This window comes from Notolepis coatsorum, assembly GCF_963971535.1.
Source record: "Notolepis coatsorum genome assembly, chromosome: 1".
Classification (NCBI taxonomy): domain Eukaryota; kingdom Metazoa; phylum Chordata; class Actinopteri; order Aulopiformes; family Paralepididae; genus Notolepis; species Notolepis coatsorum.
The window spans coordinates 122,943,481-122,968,480 of record NC_140165.1 but is presented as its reverse complement, the minus strand read 5'-3'; the positions used below and the strand labels follow the sequence as shown (position 1 = coordinate 122,968,480).

The following is a 25,000-nucleotide window of genomic DNA, read 5'->3' as shown; positions in this document are numbered from 1 at the left end:
TGCCTGTCTGCTGGGTTGTGTTGTGTTGTAGGGCTGCCTGTCTGCCTGTCTGTTGGGTTGTGTTGTGTTGTAGGGCTGCCTGTCTGCCTGTCTGCTGGGTTGTGTTGTGTTGTAGGGCTGCCTGTCTGCCTGTCTGCTGGGTTGTGTTGTGTTGTAGGGCTGCAACAACCAATCGATTTATAAAAATAGTTGGCAGCGAATTTCATAATCGATAAGTTGGATCTATGATACGATGCACCTCCATGGCCTGTTGTTGAAGCCGTGTGACGTGAGGCGGCCGGGGACTCATTTTGTTTTCAAATGTATCCAAGAGCGAAGACCCTATAACTCCAGTGTTGTCTTCTTTCAACAACTCGCACCTCGCCGGGGTTTCAGGGGCGAAGCTTTAGAGCCAGACTTCTGCTTCAGTGGCAAAAACGAGCACTTTTTAGTGGAGACATACTTGGTAATCAAATATATATGTGTGTCAAAGACAAAGACCACTCGAGTTCAGTTGAAATGGCGAGTACTTGAGTGATCGATTACTCATCATGCCCACCCCTCATCATGCCCACCCCTCATCATGCCCACCCCTCATCATGCCCACCCCTCATCATGCCCACCCCTCATCATGCCCACCCCTCATCATGCCCACCCCTAGAGTAGAGGGACGACGCAGTGTGATTGATTGATTTCCTCTGGGATAATAAACGCAACCGAAAGATGTATGCGTTTCAGGCTCTCTCTCTCTTTCTCTACCCCTCACTCTTTTTCCCTTCCTATTCTCCCCCTCTCTTTATCCATCCCCTTCTCACTCTCTCCCACCCCCCCTCTCTCTCGCTCTCTTTCTCCCTCTCTCCACCCCCCCCCCCCCTCTCTCTCCTCAGAGTAAAGTATCCTTGTGCGTTGTCCGTGAGAGGAGGAGGGTGATTAATTAATAAAGCTGTGGTTCTTAATTTTTTTAAACCAGCGTGCCGACAGCTCCTGTCTCCGTCTGCGCTGACTGATCGGCCTGCAGTGACCCACACTGACCCGCTTTTCACCTGCCTGCAGTCACACATGGAACCATAAACAATACACACACCATATATACACACACACACACACCATATATACACACACACACACACCATATATACACACACACACACCCATATACACACACACACACACCATATATACACACACTTGCTCGGCCAGCTCTCTCAGGGTGTAATATTATACACGACTGACGCGCCGTTGTTCTGTTAAACCCTTTCACTGTGACACACGACAGCCGGTTAACCCTTTCACTGTGACAATACAGAAGGTTAGCCCTTTATACTATCACACAACCGACGGCGATGCTCCATCATTAGCATCATTAGCTCCTCTGCAGCACCAGAGGTCAGCTCCTGGACAGGGGAGGAGGAGGGAGGGAGGGAGGGAGGGAGACATGCAGGATGAAGAAAGGGTCTTTAGAGGATTGGCAGCTACATCATTCTTGGCGTGTGGCACTCGGACAACCTTTCTTTCCTTTGCAATTAAAGGCGCTATAGATAACATTCAGCCACTAGATGCACACTAGAGCACCAGCATGTCATTTATCCAATCGGGTATATTGTATATAATGTATATTGTATATTCCTCTTACTTACCTTTTCTTTTTTTTTTAACTGTAAAGCACACTCTCAGGGGCTCATACAGAACCAAGCATTTCACCGTAAAGTATGTGTATTTTATTGTGACAATTAATAAACACAATTTGAAACTTGAACTTGGGTGCATTCCATGTTGAATCTTGAAATGGGACGTAGGGAGGAGGGGATACATACATGCAACATGTAAACGACGACATTAATTAAATTCATTAATCAATAGTATTTCGGGGTGGTAAAAGCATTACTTTTATTGCGCATCTTTCGAAGTTCTGTAGATGTATTATACTTTTACATTTTTTATATAATTACTCTTATCTATAGCACCTTTAAAAATACAAGGTTTTATACTGATCTAATTGGGGCCCAGATCCCATAGTGGTAACTGTACATTGGAGGTGGTTGGGGGGGGGGGGTAACTGTACATTGGATTATCGACAACCTTAGTTGGTCCAAGAAGAGGGTCTCGTGTATTATTGGGTTAGACATTTACTGTACATTGGAGGGGGGGTTGGGTTAGGACATTTACGGGGGCCAGTTTCGAATTGCAGTCTCCCGTAGGTGCTCTTTGAGAGTGGTTTTGAAAGTGGGTAGTGATTCACATTCCTTTACACTACACTCTTCAGATATCTCTACAGACACACTACACTCTTCAGATATCTCTACAGACACACTACACTCTTCAGATATCTCTACAGACACACTACACTCTTCAGATATCTCTACAGACACACTACACTCTTCAGATATCTCTACAGACACACTACGCCCTTCAGATATCTCTACAGACACACTACACTCTTCAGATATCTCTACAGACACACTACACTCTTCAGATATCTCTACAGACACACTACACTCTTCAGATATCTCTACAGACACACTACACTCTTCAGATATCTCTACAGACCAGAGCTCAGGGTTGTAGTAGTTGTAGTAGTTTGGGCCTTGCTCTTGTCTTGCCTTGCTGGCACTACAACAATGATGGAATTAAGGGGCAGCACTCTCTCTCTCTCTCTCTCTCTCTCTCTCTCTCTCTCTCTCTCTCTCTCTCTCTCTCTCTCTCACATCCAAATGTATCCAAATTTGTTTTATTTAGCTACAAGCATAGATCAATTGTATGTAATGATAAACAATGTCATAGTAACTGGTGGGTGTTATATTATTTCAAGATAATAAATTCAATAGTCAATAGATAAAAAGCAGCAATGGCATGTAGGTTACTCGCCCTACTCATGTACAGTAGGCATCCACACTACACAGCCTTTACAGACATAAATAGACCCCATGGCTCATCTCCTACTCTGGGTATTCAGTAGGTGGTGTCAGAGAGGCAACTACCCATGTGACCTGAGGGTGGTGCTGCCGCACTCGAAAAAGTCAATAATTTTGAATGTTCAATTGCAGTTGGATCAATTGTTGTTTTTTCTGGTAAATGAATTGTTAATCGACTAATTGATCAAATAATTGACTATCGAATAGTAATTGTGTGAGTTTTGCCCATCCCTACTCTCATCTACAATACAATAGTCACAGTGTGGATGAGTGTAAAGATCAACAATGAAGAATCTAAATAAAAGAGAAATACATATGGAGCCAGAGTCTACAACACGACAACAGACAACAACCCCCCCCCCCCCCCCCACAGCTGGAATACATCCTCCTGTCAAGTGTCGGGACTCGAACCAGCAACCTGCCTGCCACCTTTGGGTCCAACCTTGAGATGAGATGGGAAAGAAGAAAAAGGTTGAAAAAAATGCAGATGAAGGGAAAGAGATGAAGGAGGAACAGATGAGGAAGCAAGGGATGTGGAAGAGGAGAACAAGGAAAGGAAGGAAATGGGCGAGAGGAGGAGGAGGAGTTGAGCGTCGAGCAAAATCCTCATTTCAAAGATCAAAACGCTTTTTTTTGTCAGCCACAGGAAATGCCTTTGCTTGTCTTTTTTTGGCGGGGGGGGGGGTGGTGGGCAAATGCACACGGTACACTCAACATGACGCACATCACACACGCAATGACATCCAAGTTCATACAATCATATCCACCACACTGCAGCCGAATAAATCAAAGAAATAAAACTTTTTTTTTTAATCAGCGCGGCCGGCTGACGATCGCTTCCAGGAAGTTACGGTGACTCTTGATGATTTATATCATCCGGGTGACAGTAGAGCGTCTGGGGGCGGGCCAGCGTGTGTCTGGGGGCGGGCCAGGGCCAGCGTGTGTCTGGGGGCGGGCCAGCGTGTGTCTGGGGGCGTGTCTGGGGGCGGGCCAGCGTGTGTCTGGGGGCGTGCCAGCGTGTGTCTGGGGGCGGGCCAGCGTGTGTCTGGGGGCGGGCCAGCGTGTGTCTGGAGGCAGGCCAGCGTGTGTCTGGGGGCGTGCCAGCGTGTGTCTGGGGGCGGGGCCAGCGTGTGTCTGGGGGCGGGCCAGCGTGTGTGCGGGCGGGCCAGCGTGTGTCTGGGGGCGGGCCAGCGTGTGTCTGGGGGCGGGCCAGCGTGTGTCTGGGGGTGTGTCTGGGGGCGGGCCAGCGTGTGTCTGGAGGCGGGCCAGCGTGTGTCTGGGGGCGGGCCAGCGTGTGTCTGGGGGCGGGGCCAGCGTGTGTCTGGGGGCGGGCCAGCGTGTGTCTGGGGGCGGGCCAGCGTGTGTCTGGGGGCGGGCCAGCGTGTGTCTGGGGGCGTGCCAGCATGTGTCTGGGGGCGTGTCTGGGGGCGGGCCAGCGTGTGTCTGGAGGCGGGCCAGTGTGTGTCTGGGGGCGGGGCCAGCGTGTGTCTCCAGACACATGATCGGGGGTTACAGCACACAGCAGGGTCCTCCTTCCAAAAGCAGATAAACACACAGCGTCGGTCACACATGACAATAATACTGGGTACCGGTATCGATTCACAGGTACCGGTACTGGTACCGGTATCGGTTCAAATGTGAAAGGTACCCATCCCTAATGCCATTGCCCCAGTACCTTGGCTGATGCATAGCGGCCGTCTATTACCACGCCAGCCGGTCTGCCACACCACGTTTCAATATTCATGATTCTCTCTCTCTCTCTCTCTCTCTCTCTCTCTCTCTCTCTCTCTCTCTCTCTCTCTCTCTCTCTCTCTCTCAGAGTGGCGTATTGACAGTGAAGGTAGGCGGGGACCACGGGACCTATGTCATCAATAAGCAGACCCCCAACAAACAGATCTGGCTCTCGTCTCCCACCAGGTACAGACCCCCAACAAACAGATCTGGCTCTCGTCTCCCACCAGGTACAGACCCCCAACAAACAGATCTGGCTCTCGTCTACCACCAGGTACAGACCCCCAACAGACAGATCTGGCTCTCGTCTCCCACCAGGTACAGAGGCACAACACAATGATCCGTACCTTAGGATTTACAGAGCGAGTCTCGAGGGACAGGTGTTGTTATCGCAGGCTGAGTTGTAATATTGACGATCAACGCTCCCCTTTGATTTATGACGAGTCACGGGTATGTTTCTACAGTTGGATCTGGATCATTCCGATCATCGTAGAATTCCATCGTGTAATTAGGAATTTATTCAAAGAAAATGGCTCAGCGCCACTTCGACGCGGACGGACACCTTGGGCTGTTGCAGGGATCAAACCTGTGACCTTGGGTTTCTACAACCCTTGGGCCAGAGCGGAATGCCAGCTGTTCTCTCAGAATCCGCTGAATATGATTTCCATATCAATTTCAAGACCCAATCTGTCATTCAAATGTACACAAATGTTTAGCCCCATCGCCAATGGTGCAAACAAAGTGGGAATGAGGATGAAACCTTTTTTGTTGAAGGTATCTATTTCTCATTGTCATGATGATTTCTTAATGTACATAGCAATTCCTGTGTGTGTGTGTGTGTGTGTGTGTGCTCCTTGTGGGTATAGAGGGAGGCTGGGGAGGGGCTTAGGTCTCGATTAGGGAATGTGGCTATGATGTTGTTATGTGATTTTATTATCTCTTAATTGCATTTTGCATTGCTTAATTGTATAATGTATTTAATAGTGTGTATTTCGTGTATGTCTACCTGCCCAGGGACTGCAGACAAATTAGGAAATGAGCTGATAGCTAAATCTGGTGCAATGCATCTCTCTCATTAATTGATTAATGTATGTTGTACACGGTCCCTGACAAACTAAACAACAAACTAAAGGACTAACACTAGACAACAGGTAAATGTGGGGTTTGAATTGAATTTGCCGTATCTTGTGGCTGTACAAGATAGGCCTGTCATAGGGCTGGGCGATATGGAAAAAAATCATATCGCGATAACGATATGATAATTTTATTTTATTTCTCGATATCGATAATTATCGAATTGTTATAAGTATAAAAAAAAAAAAAAAACATTGGGTTAAATTAATGATATACCATAGATTGCCAGCGCTATTTGTCTATGGAGAAAGTCCCCTTCTTTGCAGGGCTATAACTTTTTAAATTCTATTGCTACATTGCCATTATTAGGGCCCATTCAAAGTCCTATATGTATTGTTCATTGTGTAGCAACGTTAAACTTTTTCATTCACATATTCATAGTAAAGTATGGTCTAATGTATAAGTATGTTTTCATCTCTTTCTGCAGCTTTCTCCAGAACGTGATATATAGCCCCAAATGCATTATATTGATGATGAAATACAGTTTGATGGCAATCAGCGCGATATAAAAAATTCCAACTAGACGTACTTCTAGAAGTTACTACACGTCATCTGATGTTGACCGGATGGGCGAGGGGGCGTTTATAATTCCGTGGGCAGCGTTATACCAATCATCTAATGTGGGTCAAATGTTGATAATAGCAGTTAGTATCTAAGACGGTAACGTTACACGCTAAAACTCACCCCAGTCTCCGCGCGCCGTTGGGCGATCATCGTCGAGTAGAAATTTTATCATTATGGGATATATTTTTACCCGGTCCATCTCCAGCTTGTATAATGGTATATACGTCCAAATCATGTTGTTTATCGAGTTATTGCCAATCGATCACCATGTAGCGTGACGAGCCAGAGTCCCATGAACCATAGCGAGCGCCCGGAAGTACTACGGTCGTCATGACAACCTCTATTCAAGATCCTGTGTGGCGATTGCGCCGATCGGCCACCAGATGGCGCTCCTGAACCGCCAGAGAGCTCAGTGGGTCCTGCTGGTGTATCTCAGGCCAGCGGAGGGGGAATATGAATCCGCTCGCAGATTTTTGAAATATTGATATAAGGACGCTGTACAGCGTCCCCCGGCAACTTTAGCATGGCCAGCAAAGACGTCTAAAGACGTGTCCCGGCAGTCAAAGTGTTAACAACAGATGTATGTTTATTTTGCAGCAATTCTTTGTCATTGCCGCCATCTTTAGTGTTACATCCCCTCACACTCCAGTTCTCAGGCTGCAGCTGGTTTAAAAGCTAAAGTAAACCGGCTTCTCTGCTGGCTGTGGCTCCAGAGGAGTTGAACAGTTCTGGCTCTGCTAGTTTATTTTCGATCTTTTGGCGCTTTTTTGGTGGACAAACCACCGCACATGTGCACTGTGACTCGTGACTGGAGACTAGCTCTGCTAGCACACATAGCCTACTGTGTACAGACGGTTTCAAAATGTATTTTAAATTAGAAAGCAAACAAAATAAATGGACGAGAAAAAGAAATCTGAATTTGGTCAGTATTGTCATTTGGACAAGCAAAGCCATTACTTTAAGTTGCAGGCAAGAAAGACAAGTCTGTCCACTGTCTCTGGTTTTAAAACTGCCCTGTTGCAGGTAAAAAAAAAAAAAAAAAAAAAAATCGATTTTTTTTAATTTCGATATTCGATATCGATTATTAAAATATATCGCGATATTTATCGTTATCGTTATATCGCCCAGCCCTAGCCTGTCACGATAACTAATCTTGTTGGACGATATATTGTCCCAGAAATAATTGGGAGAAACGATATTGTATTGTTATTTTAACCCTTTCACTACCACACTACAGAAGGTTAACCCTTTACTATTACTATTTACGGTTAACCCTCTGTATTGTCGCAGTGAAAGGGTTAACCATTTGGCAGTGCGGTAGTGAAAGGGTTAAGACCATTTTATGCCACTGATATAATGATACTATGACGTGAGAATCTCACTTTATTTTGGCATTTCAAGGCTCTAGATTAGTGGCACTTGTGCGATTTGGGGTGAAATCGAATGGTTGAAGCAATCAAGTGCCAAAATGAAGCTGTCTACAGCCGATTCTTTTAAAACGCAAAATAAGGGGAGAGGAGGGAGAAGAGAGTGATGAGGGAGAGACACGCAGTCACTGAAGAGTGCGGATGATGGAGCGAGAGCTAGTTAAGTTCTGGCACACATGAGTTTTTACTCCTCTCTCATCCCCTCCGTGACCCAACACACTGAGCCTCTCCTGACGGCTTTTCAGCACTTAGATGAAAATATTCACTCAATGGAGGAGAATTAATTTGCCGTTCAGTTGACATACCAGCTCTCTCACGTTATTAACGGGCTCTCCTCTCATTCACGTTATTAACGGGCTCTCTCCTCTCACGTTATTAACAGGCTCTCTCCTCTCTCACGTTATTAACGGGCTCTCCTCTCACGTTATTAACGGGCTCTCCTCTCTCATGTTATTAACGGGCTCTCTCCTCTCTCACGTTATTAACAGGCTCTCTCCTCTCACGTTATTAACGGGCTCTCCTCTCTCACGTTATTAACGGGCTCTCCTCTCATTCACGTTATTAACGGGCTCTCCTCTCATGTTATTAACGGGCTCTCCTCTCATGTTATTAACGGGCTCTCCTCTCATGTTATTAACAGGCTCTCCTCTCTCACGTTATTAACAGGCTCTCTCCTCTCACGTTATTAACGGGCTCTCCTCTCATGTTATTAACGGGCTCTCCTCTCATTCACGTTATTAACGGGCTCTCTCCTCTCACGTTATTAACGGGCTCTCTCCTCTCTCACGTTATTAACGGGCTCTCTCCTCTCTCACGTTATTAACGGGCTCTCCTCTCTCACGTTATTAACGGGCTCTCTCCTCTCTCACGTTATTAACGGGCTCTCCTCTCTCATTTTATTAACGGGCTCTCCTCTCACGTTATTAACGGGCTCTCCTCTCTCACGTTATTAACAGGCTCTCCTCTCTCACGTTATTAACAGGCTCTCTCCTCTCACGTTATTAACGGGCTCTCCTCATGTTATTAACGGGCTCTCCTCTCATGTTATTAACGGGCTCTCCTCTCATGTTATTAACGGGCTCTCCTCTCACGTTATTAACGGGCTCTCCTCTCATTCACGTTATTAACAGGCTCTCCTCTCTCACGTTATTAACGGGCTCTCCTCTCATTCACGTTATTAACAGGCTCTCCTCTCATGTTATTAACGGGCTCTCCTCTCATGTTATTAACGGGCTCTCTCCTCTCACGTTATTAACGGGCTCTCTCCTCTCTCACGTTATTAACGGGCTCTCCTCTCTCATGTTATTAACGGGCTCTCCTCTCTCATGTTATTAACGGGCTCTCCTCTCTCACGTTATTAACGGGCTCTCCTCTCTCACGTTATTAACGGGCTCTCTCCCCTCTCACGTTATTAACAGGCTCTCCTCTCATTCACGTTATTAACAGGCTCTCCTCTCTCATGTTATTAACAGGCTCTCTCCTCTCTCATGTTATTAACAGGCTCTCTCCTCTCTCATGTTATTAACGGGCTCTCTCCTCTCATTCACGTTATTAACGGGCTCTCTCCTCTCTCATGTTATTAACGGGCTCTCTCCTCTCTCATGTTATTAACGGGCTCTCCTCTCATTCACGTTATTAACGGGCTCTCTCCTCTCTCATGTTATTAACGGGCTCTCTCCTCTCACGTTATTAACGGGCTCTCCTCTCTCACGTTATTAACGGGCTCTCTCCTCTCTCATGTTATTAACGGGCTCTCCTCTCATGTTATTAACGGGCTCTCTCCTCTCACGTTATTAACGGGCTCTCCTCTCTCATGTTATTAACGGGCTCTCCTCTCTCATGTTATTAACAGGCTCTCCTCTCTCATGTTATTAACGGGCTCTCTCCTCTCTCATGTTATTAACGGGCTCTCTCCTCTCTCATGTTATTAACGGGCTCTCCTCTCTCACGTTATTAACAGGCTCTCCTCTCTCATGTTATTAACGGGCTCTCCTCTCACGTTATTAACGGGCTCTCCTCTCATTCACGTTATTAACGGGCTCTCCTCTCTCATGTTATTAACGGGCTCTCTCCTCTCTCATGTTATTAACAGGCTCTCCTCTCTCACATTATTAACGGGCTCTCCTCTCATGTTATTAACGGGCTCTCCTCTCTCACGTTATTAACGGGCTCTCTCCTCTCTCACGTTATTAACAGGCTCTCCTCTCATGTTATTAACGGGCTCTCCTCTCTCATGTTATTAACGGGCTCTCCTCTCTCACGTTATTAACGGGCTCTCCTCTCATGTTATTAACGGGCTCTCCTCTCTCACGTTATTAACGGGCTCTCTCCTCTCTCACGTTATTAACAGGCTCTCCTCTCTCACGTTATTAACGGGCTCTCTCCTCTCTCACGTTATTAACAGGCTCTCCTCTCTCACGTTATTAACGGGCTCTCTCCTCTCTCACGTTATTAACGGGCTCTCTCCTCTCATGTTATTAACGGGCTCTCCTCTCTCACGTTATTAACGGGCTCTCTCCTCTCATGTTATTAACGGGCTCTCCTCTCTCATGTTATTAACGGGCTCTCCTCTCTCACATTATTAACGGGCTCTCCTCTCATGTTATTAACGGGCTCTCCTCTCATGTTATTAACGGGCTCTCCTCTCTCATGTTATTAACGGGCTCTCCTCTCATTCACGTTATTAACGGGCTCTCTCCTCTCATTCACGTTATTAACAGGCTCTCCTCTCTCACGTTATTAACGGGCTCTCCTCTCATTCACGTTATTAACGGGCTCTCCTCTCTCATGTTATTAACGGGCTCTCTCCTCTCTCATGTTATTAACGGGCTCTCCTCTCATTCACGTTATTAACGGGCTCTCCTCTCATTCACGTTATTAACGGGCTCTCCTCTCTCATGTTATTAACGGGCTCTCTCCTCTCTCATGTTATTAACGGGCTCTCTCCTCTCTCACGTTATTAACGGGCTCTCCTCTCATTCACGTTATTAACGGGCTCTCCTCTCTCATGTTATTAACGGGCTCTCTCCTCTCTCACGTTATTAACGGGCTCTCTCCTCTCTCATGTTATTAACGGGCTCTCTCCTCTCTCACGTTATTAACGGGCTCTCCTCTCATTCACGTTATTAACGGGCTCTCCTCTCTCATGTTATTAACGGGCTCTCTCCTCTCTCACGTTATTAACGGGCTCTCCTCTCTCATGTTATTAACGGGCTCTCTCCTCTCTCATGTTATTAACGGGCTCTCCTCTCATGTTATTAACGGGCTCTCCTCTCATGTTATTAACGGGCTCTCCTCTCATTCACGTTATTAACGGGCTCTCCTCTCATTCGGCTTAGACCCCAAACGGCTCCCACATCAGAGCCGTTTGTAAACAAGTCCATTTATTCTTCCAAACTCTCTAATATAAATATAATAAAACATAAACCTCAATGAAAACCATAGTCCAATAATACACGATACAGAGCGTCAGTGGCTGTTTGTTTGGTGTGTGTTTTAATCACAGTATTTCCCTCACCTCTGTATGTATCATCTGTGTCCAATAGTCTCATCTAGATTGTTCTTTTTGGTTTATTTATAATTAAACAAATGTGGGCGCCAGGGTGGCGCACCGCGTAAAGCACTGCGGTGTAAAAGCTGTAAAAATGCTAAAATAAATCTTTAAAAAAATATATATATACTAATAATGTTTGCGTCTCCCCTTTTCCTGTTACCCTTCAAGAGGCCCTTTTGTGGTCCCGCCAGGCCGTGGCTGTGGATGAGAATCTGTTCTTTAATTGACCTGCCTGGCTAAATACAGGTTAAATAAAGATACACAGCAGCACGACGGCTAACGCCGCGCCATCTTGTGTCTCCTTCCAGCGGGCCCAAGCGCTACGACTGGACCGGGGAGCGGTGGGTCTACGCGCACGACGGCCTGAGCCTCCACCAGCGGCTCTCCAGAGAGTTCTCCGTCATCTACAGCTTCGACGTGGACCTGTCCCACCTCCCTTACTCTTGATAGCTTTGTGCCTCACGCTGTAGCCATCGCTCTGCCACTGTCCCACCTGCAAGTCTGTCTCCAGCACCACCAGCATCTGTAATGCCATCAAACAGTGGTGGCCTCCGCGCTCTGTTAACCTGTTGTGTTCTGGTCTGACGTGTGGGGCGGGAGTGGGGTTGTCGTCACTGGCCACGCGTCCGGCCCTGCCGAGAGATTCACACTATGATAAGTTCCTATACAGATTTATATATTATGTTATTGTTGTTTATATTGTATAAATATAATCTATAATACTCTCATCACTCTTTGTAATTTGATTTCCTTTAAATGCTATGATAGCGTTGTTGACTTTCCTCATTCGACACAGAATTACGGCTAACTTGCGGCTAGCTTGCGGCTACTGTAGCCCCTTTGGTTTCAGTGAAGTGCTGTTGTCATTGTGGGAATATAGCAACTCTTCTCCATAACGTGACACCTTCACAATGTGACTGGTGTGGAGGGAAAAATACCCTTCAATACCTTTTACCTTTAACACTAGCACAGCCATGGAGAAAATGCCACTGATTCCTGCCGGGGAGGGGTCAGAAGACCCGACAGCTATGAGAAATATGAGAAAAATAAACAGTGTAAACTATATAATTACCTCTGAATATAAAAATATGAGGTTTACCACAATGAAATGTAGGTTTGAGTGTATATTATAATTTTTTATTTTTTATTTTTGGGTGGAAGAGCCACCCATTGACGGGCAAAGAGCCACATGCGGCTCGCAAGCCACGGGTTAGTCACCCCTGCGCTAGACGCTCGCAAAGTGCTGTGACTTTCGTCTGTTCCAACGGCCCATTATGTGGAATAACGTTCTAATTACATTTTCCTGAAGTCATTTTGAAATTTCAGAAACCGTGCCAGATAAAACAGGTACTTTTAGGAAAAGTCATTGAGTGACAGAGCTGGAGCTCGACCGAGTGACGAGGATACATTTATTGAAAATGCCTAGGGGTCATGTGACCCCTTGTCGGCTGTGCTAGTGTTAAATTGAAAATATAATGGTTTCATCCTTGACCCGGAAACCAATGTATTTACTTATAGAAAACGACACTTACAGAGTAATCTTGTACAATTATATAGATTATATAGTTATATTAATTATATAGTAGTTGTTGTGCTCCAGCACTATTATGGTGTGTGTTCCGTGTGAATACACTGTATATCTATGTATGTATGTATTGTATTACAGAACCTGAATGGAGCGCGCTCTGGTTTGAAACCAAACGAGACAAGAGATTCAACTGTGTGGCCTGGAGGATTCTCTCTCTCTCTCTCTCTCTCTCTCTCTCTCTCTCTCTCTCTCTCTCTCTCTCTCTCTCTCTATCTCTATCTCTATCTCTCTCTATCTCTCCACTCTCTCCACTCGCTCTCTCCACTCTCCTGTTTCCTCCTTTTTGTTTTCCCTCCCTCGCTCGCTTTTCAACAAGTGCTGTGGTCTCCCTCCACCCATCAAATCGGACACTGATTGAGCCATCAGGACAAGCCATCAGGGAGCTATCGAGTCGTCGTGCCCCCCCCTTCCCCCGCCCCGCGATCGATGAACAGATGCCCCACCCCCCGCTTCCGGAAGAGTCAGCACTTTTAACACACGCCATTGACATTGTAAACAACACACACACCCCTCCTCCCAACATTTAAATGGAAATCATCCTCATTACGTTACTCCATCCCCACTATCTAATCTTGGGGGGGGGGGGTCGGTCATCATCTCGGTAGCATTATTCTCCTAAAAATAACTCGCTGCTATTCAGGAACATTAAACTAGAGCGCGTGTGCAACCTGAGATCCAAAGTAGGGCTTTTGTGATTCACTGATCGGTCTTCACTGTCAACTTTAATCTCTTTCATTAGGAGCCTGTTTTGTAAAGAACATAAAGTTGTATCACTGGATCACTGTGTAGAGAGACACCACTATACCTGCTGCTCCAGGCTGTTGCTGTAGCAGTTCAATTCAATATATAGGAATGATAAGAATGTGTTAAACTTGGCTACGTAAAGATATTCTAAAAAGGGCTGGATGGGATGAGTGAGCGCTAAACGCTGGACGTGTCTCATTAATGGATTGAAATGTGTTCACGTGAACGATGCTGTGAGGGTCTCATGGCTGAATGATGGTTACGTTACGTGTTTTTACTAGGGGTGTAAATATTTAACCCCACTTCGATTCGATTGCGATTCTTCAGGCAACGATTCAATGCATCATGAAATCTCTTCATTTTGACCCCGATTCGATAAACTTTCGATCAGTTAATTCCCCCCCCCCCAAATATGTTTAATACACAAATGTGGCTGGGGGAACTGATTCACTCGGCGTGAATGAACTATAGGTCAATAAAAAGTCGACCTAATAAAATTAAAATTAGAATTGATTATAACTTTTTGAATCGTCACCTTCGGATCGATGCATTGTTCCACCCCTGGTGTTTTACGTGAGCGATGCTGTGACGGTCCTTCAGGCCCAGCTGGTGGTTGGAAAGGATGACGCTGAGTAGAAGAAGTGTGTGTTTCTGGAGATATGGTTTTTAACGTGCACAATTCCTATTCTGTTGGCCTCAGGTCCGTATGTAATTTTTTTTTATTTTAATTTTTTTTATTATTGCAAAACAAAATTATTAAAAGTCAGTACTCGACACACAATGCATAATGAAACTAACAATTAAGATGGCTAAAATGACATGCAAGCACAGAAACAGAAAGCAAAAAAAAATATATAATAATATTTTACCGTATACAGTGTATATCCAACGAAATTACCAATTATACCAATGTCTTATACAGGATATACCCCTAATACCTATTATCTAAAACCCTACACACATATGCTCCAGCTCGAACCCCCCCCTCCCGGACCCCTCCTTGGATAGGAGTGTAATTATGAAGAGCTTTTTGAAGAGCCTTTCCATCTTATTCTACCTGTAAATAATTGAAGAATAAAGTTATTGAAATGCTATCCTATAATATCTTGTCCGTTGAGGTTATTTCTAGTATTGTAGGCCTGAGCCGACTCAACCAGGCCCCGTTTGTTTTGTCCATGGTGCGTTGTTGTACTCCCATCCCATAATGAGCTTATGATGCAATCACATTACTGTAGCTGGATGAGGTTTGCCATCCATTCGGGGCATGTTTGCAGTTGGGAGGGTATAGTGGGCACAGGTCTGTTCACTGGCAAGCAGTGGCCGTGAAGCATCATTAACCCTTTCACTGCCCCACGACAGACGGTTAACCCTTTACTATCACACAACCGACGGTCGCCTTCTGTGTGTTGTCGCAGTGAAAGGGTTAAGCGGCCGCTAAGTCCCTGAAGCCCACGCCCCCATTAGACACATGTGACATTTAACCCTTTCACTGCCACACGACAGCCGGTTAACCCTTTCACTGTGACAATACAGAAGGTTAGCCCTTTACTATCACACGACCGACGGCGATGCGGAGCTAATGATGCTAATGATGGAGCATCGCCGTCGGTCGTGTGATAGTAAAGGGCTAACCTTCTGTCGTGTGGCAGTGAAAGGGTTAAACTCAAATAGATACATCAAGCCATTACGATAAGAACTGTATATTCATCCTCAGAAGAGGTAGGTCGGCTGTAATTGGTATAAATTAAAGCACACGGTTTGCAGCATCTAGTTTAGTTATTGTTCACGAGAACAATGACCGTTATCTGGGTTTAGTTTTTACCAGATGGCAGCCACACGGCCTTAAACCCCCCCCCCTCTGTTAATGTTCTCCTACCACGATGTCACACATCGTCTGGCCCATAAATAGCCTTGCTTTTCTCAACGGAGAGAGGAAAGTTACCATGGGAACATGGGCTCTGGACACCTTAGTCTGTGGTGCCTGGCTGCGCTATGTTTTTTCTCTCCCCCTCTATGGAGGAGACACTCGGATATATCAGCCCCTCGGTGTACAGAACAGAACACACAGGAAGGAACCAGTCGAGGACGAGCGGCGCTGCCCGGCTTCACTCCACATACAGGCCCCCGTCAGCAGGCAGCGCAGCGCGCGGAGGACGGAGAGGTGGACGTAGAGAAGGTAGGCTGTCGTGGGTCACATGGTCCAGAGAGAGGAGAACATAATGTGTCACATGGTCCAGAGAGAGGAGAACATAATGTGTCACATGGTCCAGAGAGAGGAGAACATAATGTGTCACATGGTCCAGAGAGAGGAGAACATAATGTGTCACATGGTCCAGAGAGAGGAGAACATAATGTGTCACATGGTCCAGAGAGAGGAGAACATAATGTGTCACATGGTCCAGAGAGAGGAGAACATAATGTGTCACATGGTCCAGAGAGAGGAGAACATAATGTGTCACATGGTCCAGAGAGAGGAGAACATAATGTGTCACATGGTCCAGAGAGAGGAGAACATAATGTGTCACATGGTCCAGAGAGGAGAAGATAATGTGTCACATGGTCCAGAGAGGAGAACATAATGTGTCACGTGGTCCAGAGAGAGGAGAACATAATGTGTCACATGGTCCAGAGAGAGGAGAACATAATGTGTCACATGGTCCAGAGAGAGAGGAGAACATAATGTGTCACATGGTCCAGAGAGAGGAGAACATAATGTGTCACATGGTCCAGAGAGAGGAGAACATAATGTGTCACATGGTCCAGAGAGAGGAGAACATAATGTGTCACATGGTCCAGAGAGAGGAGAACATAATGTGTCACATGGTCCAGAGAGAGGAGAACGTAATGTGTCACATGGTCCAGAGAGAGGAGAACATAATGTGTCACATGGTCCAGAGAGAGGAGAACATAATGTGTCACATGGTCCAGAGAGAGGAGAATATAATGTGTCACATGGTCCAGAGAGAGGAGAACATAATGTGTCACATGGTCCAGAGAGAGGAGAACATAATGTGTCACATGGTCCAGAGAGAGGAGAACATAATGTGTCACATGGTCCAGAGAGAGGAGAACATAATGTGTCACATGGTCCAGAGAGGAGAACATAATGTGTCACATGGTCCAGAGAGAGGAGAACATAATGTGTCACATGGTCCAGAGAGAGGAGAACATAATGTGTCACATGGTCCAGAGAGAGGAGAACAATGTGTCACATGGTCCAGAGAGAGGAGAACATAATGTGTCACATGGTCCAGAGAGAGAGGAGAACATAATGTGTCACATGGTCCAGAGAGAGGAGAACATAATGTGTCACATGGTCCAGAGAGAGGAGAACATAATGTGTCACATGGTCCAGAGAGAGGAGAACATAATGTGTCACATGGTCCAGAGAGAGGAGAACATAATGTGTCACATGGTCCAGAGAGAGGAGAACATAATGTGTCACATGGTCCAGAGAGAGGAGAACATAATGTGTCACATGGTCCAGAGAGAGGAGAACATAATGTGTCACATGGTCCAGAGAGAGGAGAACATAATGTGTCACATGGTCCAGAGAGAGGAGAACATAATGTGTCACATGGTCCAGAGAGAGGAGAACATAATGTGTCACATGGTCCAGAGAGGAGAAGATAATGTGTCACATGGTCCAGAGAGGAGAACATAATGTGTCACGTGGTCCAGAGAGAGGAGAACATAATGTGTCACATGGTCCAGAGAGAGGAGAACATAATGTGTCACATGGTCCAGAGAGAGAGGAGAACATAATGTGTCACATGTCCAGAGAGAGGAGAACATAATGTGTCACATGGTCCAGAGAGAGGAGAACATAATGTGTCACATGGTCCAGAGAGAGGAGAACATATGTGTCACATGGTCCAGAGAGAGGAGAACATAATGTGTCACATGGTCCAGAGAGAGGAGAACGTAATGTGTCACATGGTCCAAGGAGAGGAGAACATAATGTGTCACATGGTCCAGAGAGAGGAGAACATAATGTGTCACATGGTCCAGAGAGAGGAGAATATAATGTGTCACATGGTCCAGAGAGAGGAGAACATAATGTGTCACATGGTCCAAGAGAGAGGAGAACATAATGTGTCACATGGTCCAGAGAGAGGAGAACATAATGTGTCACATGGTCCAGAGAGAGGAGAACATAATGTGTCACATGGTCCAGAGAGGAGAACATAATGTGTCACATGGTCCAGAGAGAGGAGAACATAATGTGTCACATGGTCCAGAGAGAGGAGAACATAATGTGTCACATGGTCCAGAGAGAGAGAACAATGTGTCACATGGTCCAGAGAGAGGAGAACATAATGTGTCACATGGTCCAGAGAGAGAGGAGAACATAATGTGTCACATGGTCCAGAGAGAGGAGAACATAATGTGTCACATGGTCCAGAGAGAGAGGAGAACATAATGTGTCACATGGTCCAGAGAGAGGAGAACATAATGTGTCACATGGTCCAGAGAGAGGAGAACATAATGTGTCACATGGTCCAGAGAGAGGAGAACATAATGTGTCACATGGTCCAGAGAGAGGAGAACATAATGTGTCACATGGTCCAGAGAGAGGAGAACATAATGTGTCACATGGTCCAGAGAGAGGAGAACATAATGTGTCACATGGTCCAGAGAGAGGAGAACATACTGTGTCACATGGTCCAGAGAGAGGAGAACATAATGTGTCACATGTCCAGAGGAGGAGAACATAATGTGTCACATGGTCCAGAGAGAGAGGAGAACATAATGTGTCACATGGTCCAGAGAGAGGAGAACATAATGTGTCACATGGTCCAGAGAGAGGAGAACATAATGTGTCACATGGTCCAGAGAGAGGAGAACATAATGTGTCACATGGTCCAGAGAGAGGAGAACATAATGTGTCACATGGTCCAGAGAGAGAGGAGAACATAATGTGTCACATGGTCCAGAGAGGAGAACATAATGTGTCACGTGGTCCAGAGAGAGAGAACATAATGTGTCACATGGTCCAGAGAGAGGAGAACATACTGTGTCACATGGTCCAGAGAGAGGAGAACATAATGTGTCACATGGTCCAGAGAGAGGAGAACATAATGTGTCACATGGTCCAGAGAGAGGAGAACATAATGTGTCACATGGTCCAGAGAGAGGAGAACATATGTGTCACATGGTCCAGAGAGAGGAGAACATAATGTGTCACATGGTCCAGAGAGGAGAAATAATGTGTCACGTGGTCCAGAGAGAGGAGAACATAATGTGTCACATGGTCAGAGAGAGGAGAACTAATGTGTCACATGGTCCAGAGAGAGGAGAACATAATGTGTCACATGGTCCAGAGAGAGGAGAACATAATGTGTCACATGGTCAGAGAGAGGAGAACATAATGTGTCACATGGTCCAGAGAGAGGAGAACATAATGTGTCACATGGTCCAGAGAGAGGAGAACGTAATGTGTCACATGGTCCAGAGAGAGGAGAACATAATGTGTCACATGGTCCAGAGAGAGGAGAACATAATGTGTCACATGGTCCAGAGAGAGGAGAATATAATGTGTCACATGGTCCAGAGAGAGGAGAACATAATGTGTCACATGGTCCAGAGAGAGGAGAACATAATGTGTCACATGGTCCAGAGAGAGGAGAACATAATGTGTCACATGGTCCAGAGAGAGGAGAACATAATGTGTCACATGGTCCAGAGAGAGAACATAATGTGTCACATGGTCAGAGATAGGAGAACATAATGTGTCACATGGTCCCAGAGAGAGAGGAGAACATAATGTGTCACATGGTCCAGAGAGAGGAGAACATAATGTGTCACATGGTCCAGAGAGAGAGGAGAACATAATGTGTCACATGGTCCAGAGAGAGGAGAACATAATGTGTCACATGGTCCAGAGAGGAGGAGAACATAATGTGTCACATGGTCCAGAGAGAGGAGAACATACTGTGTCACATGGTCCAGAGAGAGGAGAACATAATGTGTCACATGGTCCAGAGAGAGGAGAACATAATGTGTCACATGGTCCAGAGAGAGGAGAACATAATGTGTCACATGGTCCAGAGAGAGGAGAACATAATGTGTCACATGGTCAGAGAGAGGAGAACATAATGTGTCACATGGTCCAGAGAGAGGAGAACATAATGTGTCACATGGTCCAGAGAGAGGAGAACATAATGTGTCACATGGTCCAGAGAGAGGAGAACATAATGTGTCACATGGTCCAGAGAGAGGAGAACATAATGTGTCACATGGTCCAGAGAGAGGAGAACATACTGTGTCACATGGTCCAGAGAGAGGAGAACATAATGTGTCACATGGTCCAGAGAGAGGAGAACATAATGTGTCACATGGTCCAGGAGAGAGGAGAACATAATGTGTCACATGGTCCAGAGAGAGGAGAACATAATGTGTCACATGGTCCAGAGAGAGGAGAACATACTGTGTCACATGGTCCAGAGAGAGGAGAACATAATGTGTCACATGGTCCAGAGAGAGGAGAACATAATGTGTCACATGGTCCAGAGAGAGGAGAACATAATGAAGGTAGGCAGTCGCGATAAAACTTTGAGATAAACCTTTCACTTCAGCTCGGGTTGAAATATAATATTGGTTGTTGTTTTGTTATGTTGAATTCTAGAGACTGTCATCAATAGTAGACTGCACACGTGTTTAGTGGCATGGCTTAGTACTGCGCACCGGGTTTGTTCTGATTTATTTAGAAAGCACTTGTTTGGCTCTTTCACTCTCAGGAAAAAAAACACTGTGCCATTATCCTCGGAAACGGTTCGAGCTCCACTGACCAAAGGTACACTGTTGTACCTTTCTTCTGAGGGTATTAAAACAAGGTTCTCCGTTTTGCTTTAGCTTTACCATTGGTTACTGAATCTGTAGTAGAGTGCGTTTACATCACCGACATGGCCCATTCTATCCTGGCATCCTATAGTCGTCGTGAAGGGAAACGGCCTCTTCGCTAACCCCGGCCTACATGGGAGACGGCGTTTTAATATCTTTATCTGCTACAAGGTAGACATTGTACTAGTACCTATACCTAAGGTCTTTCATTAAAAGCCTGGAAAAGTATCGTAAGAAATATCACAACACCGGGGGCGTCATGCCATCGATATCATATTGTGGATATTATAATACTATAAGTATCACAATAAACATGATAAACAACCCCTGGATAATAAAGTTGTATTGTATTGTACTGTATTGAATAGAACTCCCATCTCTACCTGTATTAGTCCTCTGGAGATGTTCCATCCAGCCAACAATCTCCAGATCTCTGTTACACTGTGGCTTCATCATTATCACGTCTCCCAGCCAGAGGGGGGGGGGGGGGGGGGGGGGGGGGGGGGGGGGGGGGAAATCCCCCCCCCCCTCTGCTCTTCACTCTCTCTCTCTCTCTCTCTCTCTCTCTCTCTCTCTCCTCTCTCTGCTCCTCTCGCTCTCTCTCTCTCTCTCTCTGTCTCTCTCTCTCTCTCTGCTCTCGCTCTCTGTCTCTCGCTCTCTGTCTCTCTCTATCTCTCTCTCCTCTCTCTCTCTCCTCTCTCTGTCTGTTATGGTTTGTAACCGACCCCAATCGCACAACACAAGACAGGTATGAGAGTAAGCCAAACAGGGCAAATATTTATTATAGAACAAAAAGCGGCACAGTCCCTTAAAGGGAAAACACAAAAACACGAGTCAAGGAAATATGGAAAATGCGGCACTGTGCCTTTAAGAGGCGAACAGGCTAAGGGACTAAGGCTAAGGGCCAGGGCTAAGGACCAGGGCTAAGTGTCAGGGCCAGGACCAGGGGCACTGGAGAGGGGGACAGGGACAGAGGCCCGGAGAGGCGGGCTGGAGACAGGGACAGAGAACAGGGTTAAGGCCTTGGACAGGGCGAGGGCCAGAGCTGCTTACAGGGATGAGGACAGGGTTCCGACGGCGGAGGCCTGGCACGGGGACAGGGGCCCGACGGCGGAGGCCTGGCACGGGGACAGGGGCCCGACGGCGGAGGCCTGGCACGGGGACAGGGGCCCGACAGCGGGGGCCGGGCACGGAGATCCTCCTCCTCCGATGCTGCAGACGGGCAGCGCAGAACAAGGGGGTCCCAGGGGAACGGGATGGGAACAAGCCATCCTCCCGTGGAATACTAGGGAGCGACGACGAGCCTGGGTCCAAGGGGAACGGATGGGCACACGCCGTCCTCCCGTGGAATACTAGGGAGTGACGACGAGCCTCACCCCAGGAACGAGGATCACGAAGAGACGCCTTCCTCCCGTGGAATCGGGAGCGATGACGAGCCGGCTTGACGTATGGAGTGGGAACACTGGAAAACCTCCGTAGAGAATTAGAGAGCGAAGACGGTGTCCCACTCCAGGCAAACGGCGACAGGTGGTGATGGCTGGCACGTCGTCTCACGCCGGAGACGCGGCAGGTGATGGTAACGTACAGGATGGTAACGTAACAGAACTCCATGAACACAGAGTGAACACAGATACAGATACAGAACGACCCGACCAGGACTGGAGGGGAGTCTGCAACCTATGTATCTCCCGAGGTGATTGCAAACTCCCAACAGGTGCGTGAAGGTAGAGGAACAGAATGTCCAAGGGTGGGGGCTGGTGAAGAGTAGGAGGCAGGCAAAAGTTCTCACAAGGGTGGGGGCTGGTGAAGAGTAGGAGGCAGGGAAAATGCTCGCAAGGGTGGGGGCTGGTGAGGTGAGGAGACAGGGAATAAAGGTCCAGGGAACAGGCGAATCTCACAGTACCTCCCCCTCCACGGGAGCCACCGGGCGACCAAAAAACCAGACAGCGGGGCAGGGGACATGACAAAGCAACAAACAAAAAAAACTGGGCCATGCTAGCAGGGGAAGCTACACCTAAAGTGGGCTAGCAGAGGGACTGTGTAGCTGCCAGAGCATTGCTAGCTACAGGGCCTATGCTAGCTGTACTGCTACAATAGCATAGAGGCTGCGCTAGCTGCCGGAGCTAGGCTAGCAGACAGGGCTGGACTAGCAAGGAGAACAAGCTACTGTAGCTGGAAGGACAGTCCTAGCTGTGGGGAACAGGGTAACTAACAGGGGAGCTAACGAGGCTAACAGGGGAGCTAACAGGGGAGTCAACAGGGGAACTAACAGGGGAAACTAACAGGGGAACTAGAGGGAGCTAGAGGGAACTAGAGGGCGCTAACAGGGGCTAACTCACATACACTGTCTGTGCTGGCTGGGGTCGTCGACGGGTCGGGTCGTACTGTTATGGTTTGTAACCGACCCCAATCGCACAACACAAGACAGGTATGAGAGTAAGCCAAACAGGGCAAATATTTATTATAGAACAAAAAGCGGCACAGTCCCTTTAAGGGAAAACACAAAAACACGAGTCAAGGAAATATGGAAAATGCGGCACTGTGCCTTTAAGAGGCGAACAGGCTAAGGGACTAAGGCTAAGGGCCAGGGCTAAGGACCAGGGCTAAGTGTCAGGGCCAGGACCAGGGGCACTGGAGAGGGGGACAGGGACAGAGGCCCGGAGAGGCGGGCTGGAGACAGGGACAGAGAACAGGGTTAAGGCCTTGGACAGGGCGAGGGCCAGAGCTGCTTACAGGGATGAGGACAGGGTTCCGAGGCGGAGGCCTGGCACGGGGACAGGGGCCCGACGGCGGAGGCCTGGCACGGGGACAGGGGCCCGACGGCGGAGGCCTGGCACGGGGACAGGGGGCCCGACAGCGGGGGCCGGGCACGGAGATCCTCCTCCTCCGATGCTGCAGACGGGCAGCGCAGAACAAGGGGGTCCCAGGGGAACGGGATGGGAACAAGCCATCCTCCCGTGGATACTAGGGAGCGACGACGAGCCTGGGTCCAAGGGGAACGGGAAGGGCACACGCCATCCTCCCGTGGAATACTAGGGAGCGACGACGAGCCTGGGTCCAAGGGGAACGGGATGGGCACATGCCGTCCTCCCGTGGAATACTAGGGAGCGACGACGAGCCTGGGTCCAAGGGGAACGGGATGGGCACACGCCGTCCTCCCGTGGAATACTAGGGAGCGACGACGAGCCTCACCCCAGGAACGAGGATCACGAAGAGACGCCTTCCTCCGTGGAATCGGGAGCGATGACGAGCCGGCTTGACGTCTGGAGTGGGAAACTGGAAAACCTCCCGTAGAGAATTAGAGAGCGAAGACGGTGTCCCACTCCAGGGCAAACGGCGACAGGTGGTGATGGCTGGCACGTCGTCTCACGCCGGAGACGCGGCAGGTGATGGTAACGTACAGGATGGTAACGTACAGAACTCCATGAACACAGAGTGAACACAGATACAGATACAGAACGACCCGACCAGGACTGGAGGGGAGTCTGCAACCTATGTACTCTCCCGAGGTGATTGCAAACTCCCAACAGGTGCGTGAAGGTAGAGGAACAGATGTCCAAGGGTGGGGGCTGGTGAAGAGTAGGAGGCAGGCAAAAGTTCTCACAAGGGTGGGGGCTGGTGAAGAGTAGGAGGCAGGGAAAATGCTCGCAAGGGTGGGGGCTGGTGAGGTGAGGAGACAGGGAATAAAGGTCCAGGGAACAGGCGAATCCTCACACTCTCTTTCTGCTCCTCTCGCTCTCTGTCTCTCTCTCTGTCTCTCTCTCTCTCTCTCTCTCTCTCTCTGCTCCTCTCGCTCTCTGTCTCTCTCTCTGTCTCTCTCTGTCTCTCTCTCTCTGCTCCTCTCGCTCTCTGTCTCGCTCTCTGTCTCTCTCTCTGTCTCTCTCTGTCTCTCTCTGTCTCTCTCTCTGTCTTCTCTCTCTCTGTCTCTCTCTCTCTCTCTCTCTCTCTGCTCCTCTCGTCTGTCTGTCTCTCTCTCTCCTCTCTCTCTCTCTCTCTCTCTCTCTCTCTCTCTCTCTCTCTCTCTCTCTCTCTCTCTCTCTCTCAGTCTCTCTCTGTCTTTGATTGATTGATTGATTGAAAGCTTTAATTAACAGATTGCAGAATGGGTACAATACAGTACGGCTCAATACACACAATTGTTAAGGGGATGCAGACCAGAGAAAGACTTTCGTCTTGTTTACATCAGGGTCCCCCATTTTCAATTCATCAGGACATATATGACATATATGACATACAGATAGACAGTACTGCTACATCTATACATTTAGGACATACCAGATTTGCAAATACAGTACTGTTTGTGATACAAAAGAGTCCAGAAAAGGGAGTAACTACATTTGACGTAAAAACTGTACATTGGAGGAGGTTGGGTAGGTGGGGTGGGGGGTGGGGGGGGGGGCGGTGGGTAGGAGGGTTGGGGGGAAATACTGTACAAACAAGCAAAACTGTACATTGGAATATTGACAACCATACTAGGTAATTTACTGTACATTGGAAGGGGGTCGCTCTATGTCTCTCTCTGCTC

General features: G+C 47.5%; 1 protein-coding gene across 1 annotated transcript in view; it reads left to right on the top strand.

Moving 5' to 3' along the window:
* fxn (frataxin) overlaps positions 1-14,678 on the top strand; it is a 52,931-nt gene extending 38,253 nt beyond the window's left edge. Inside the window, exons 5-6 of the mRNA XM_084325054.1 lie at positions 4,711-4,808; positions 11,609-14,678. Of these exons, the coding sequence (XP_084181180.1) occupies positions 4,711-4,808; positions 11,609-11,747 (237 nt within the window). The 3' untranslated portion in view covers positions 11,748-14,678. The remainder of the gene's footprint in view (positions 1-4,710; positions 4,809-11,608) is intronic.
* The last annotated feature ends 10,322 nt before the right edge of the window (positions 14,679-25,000 follow it).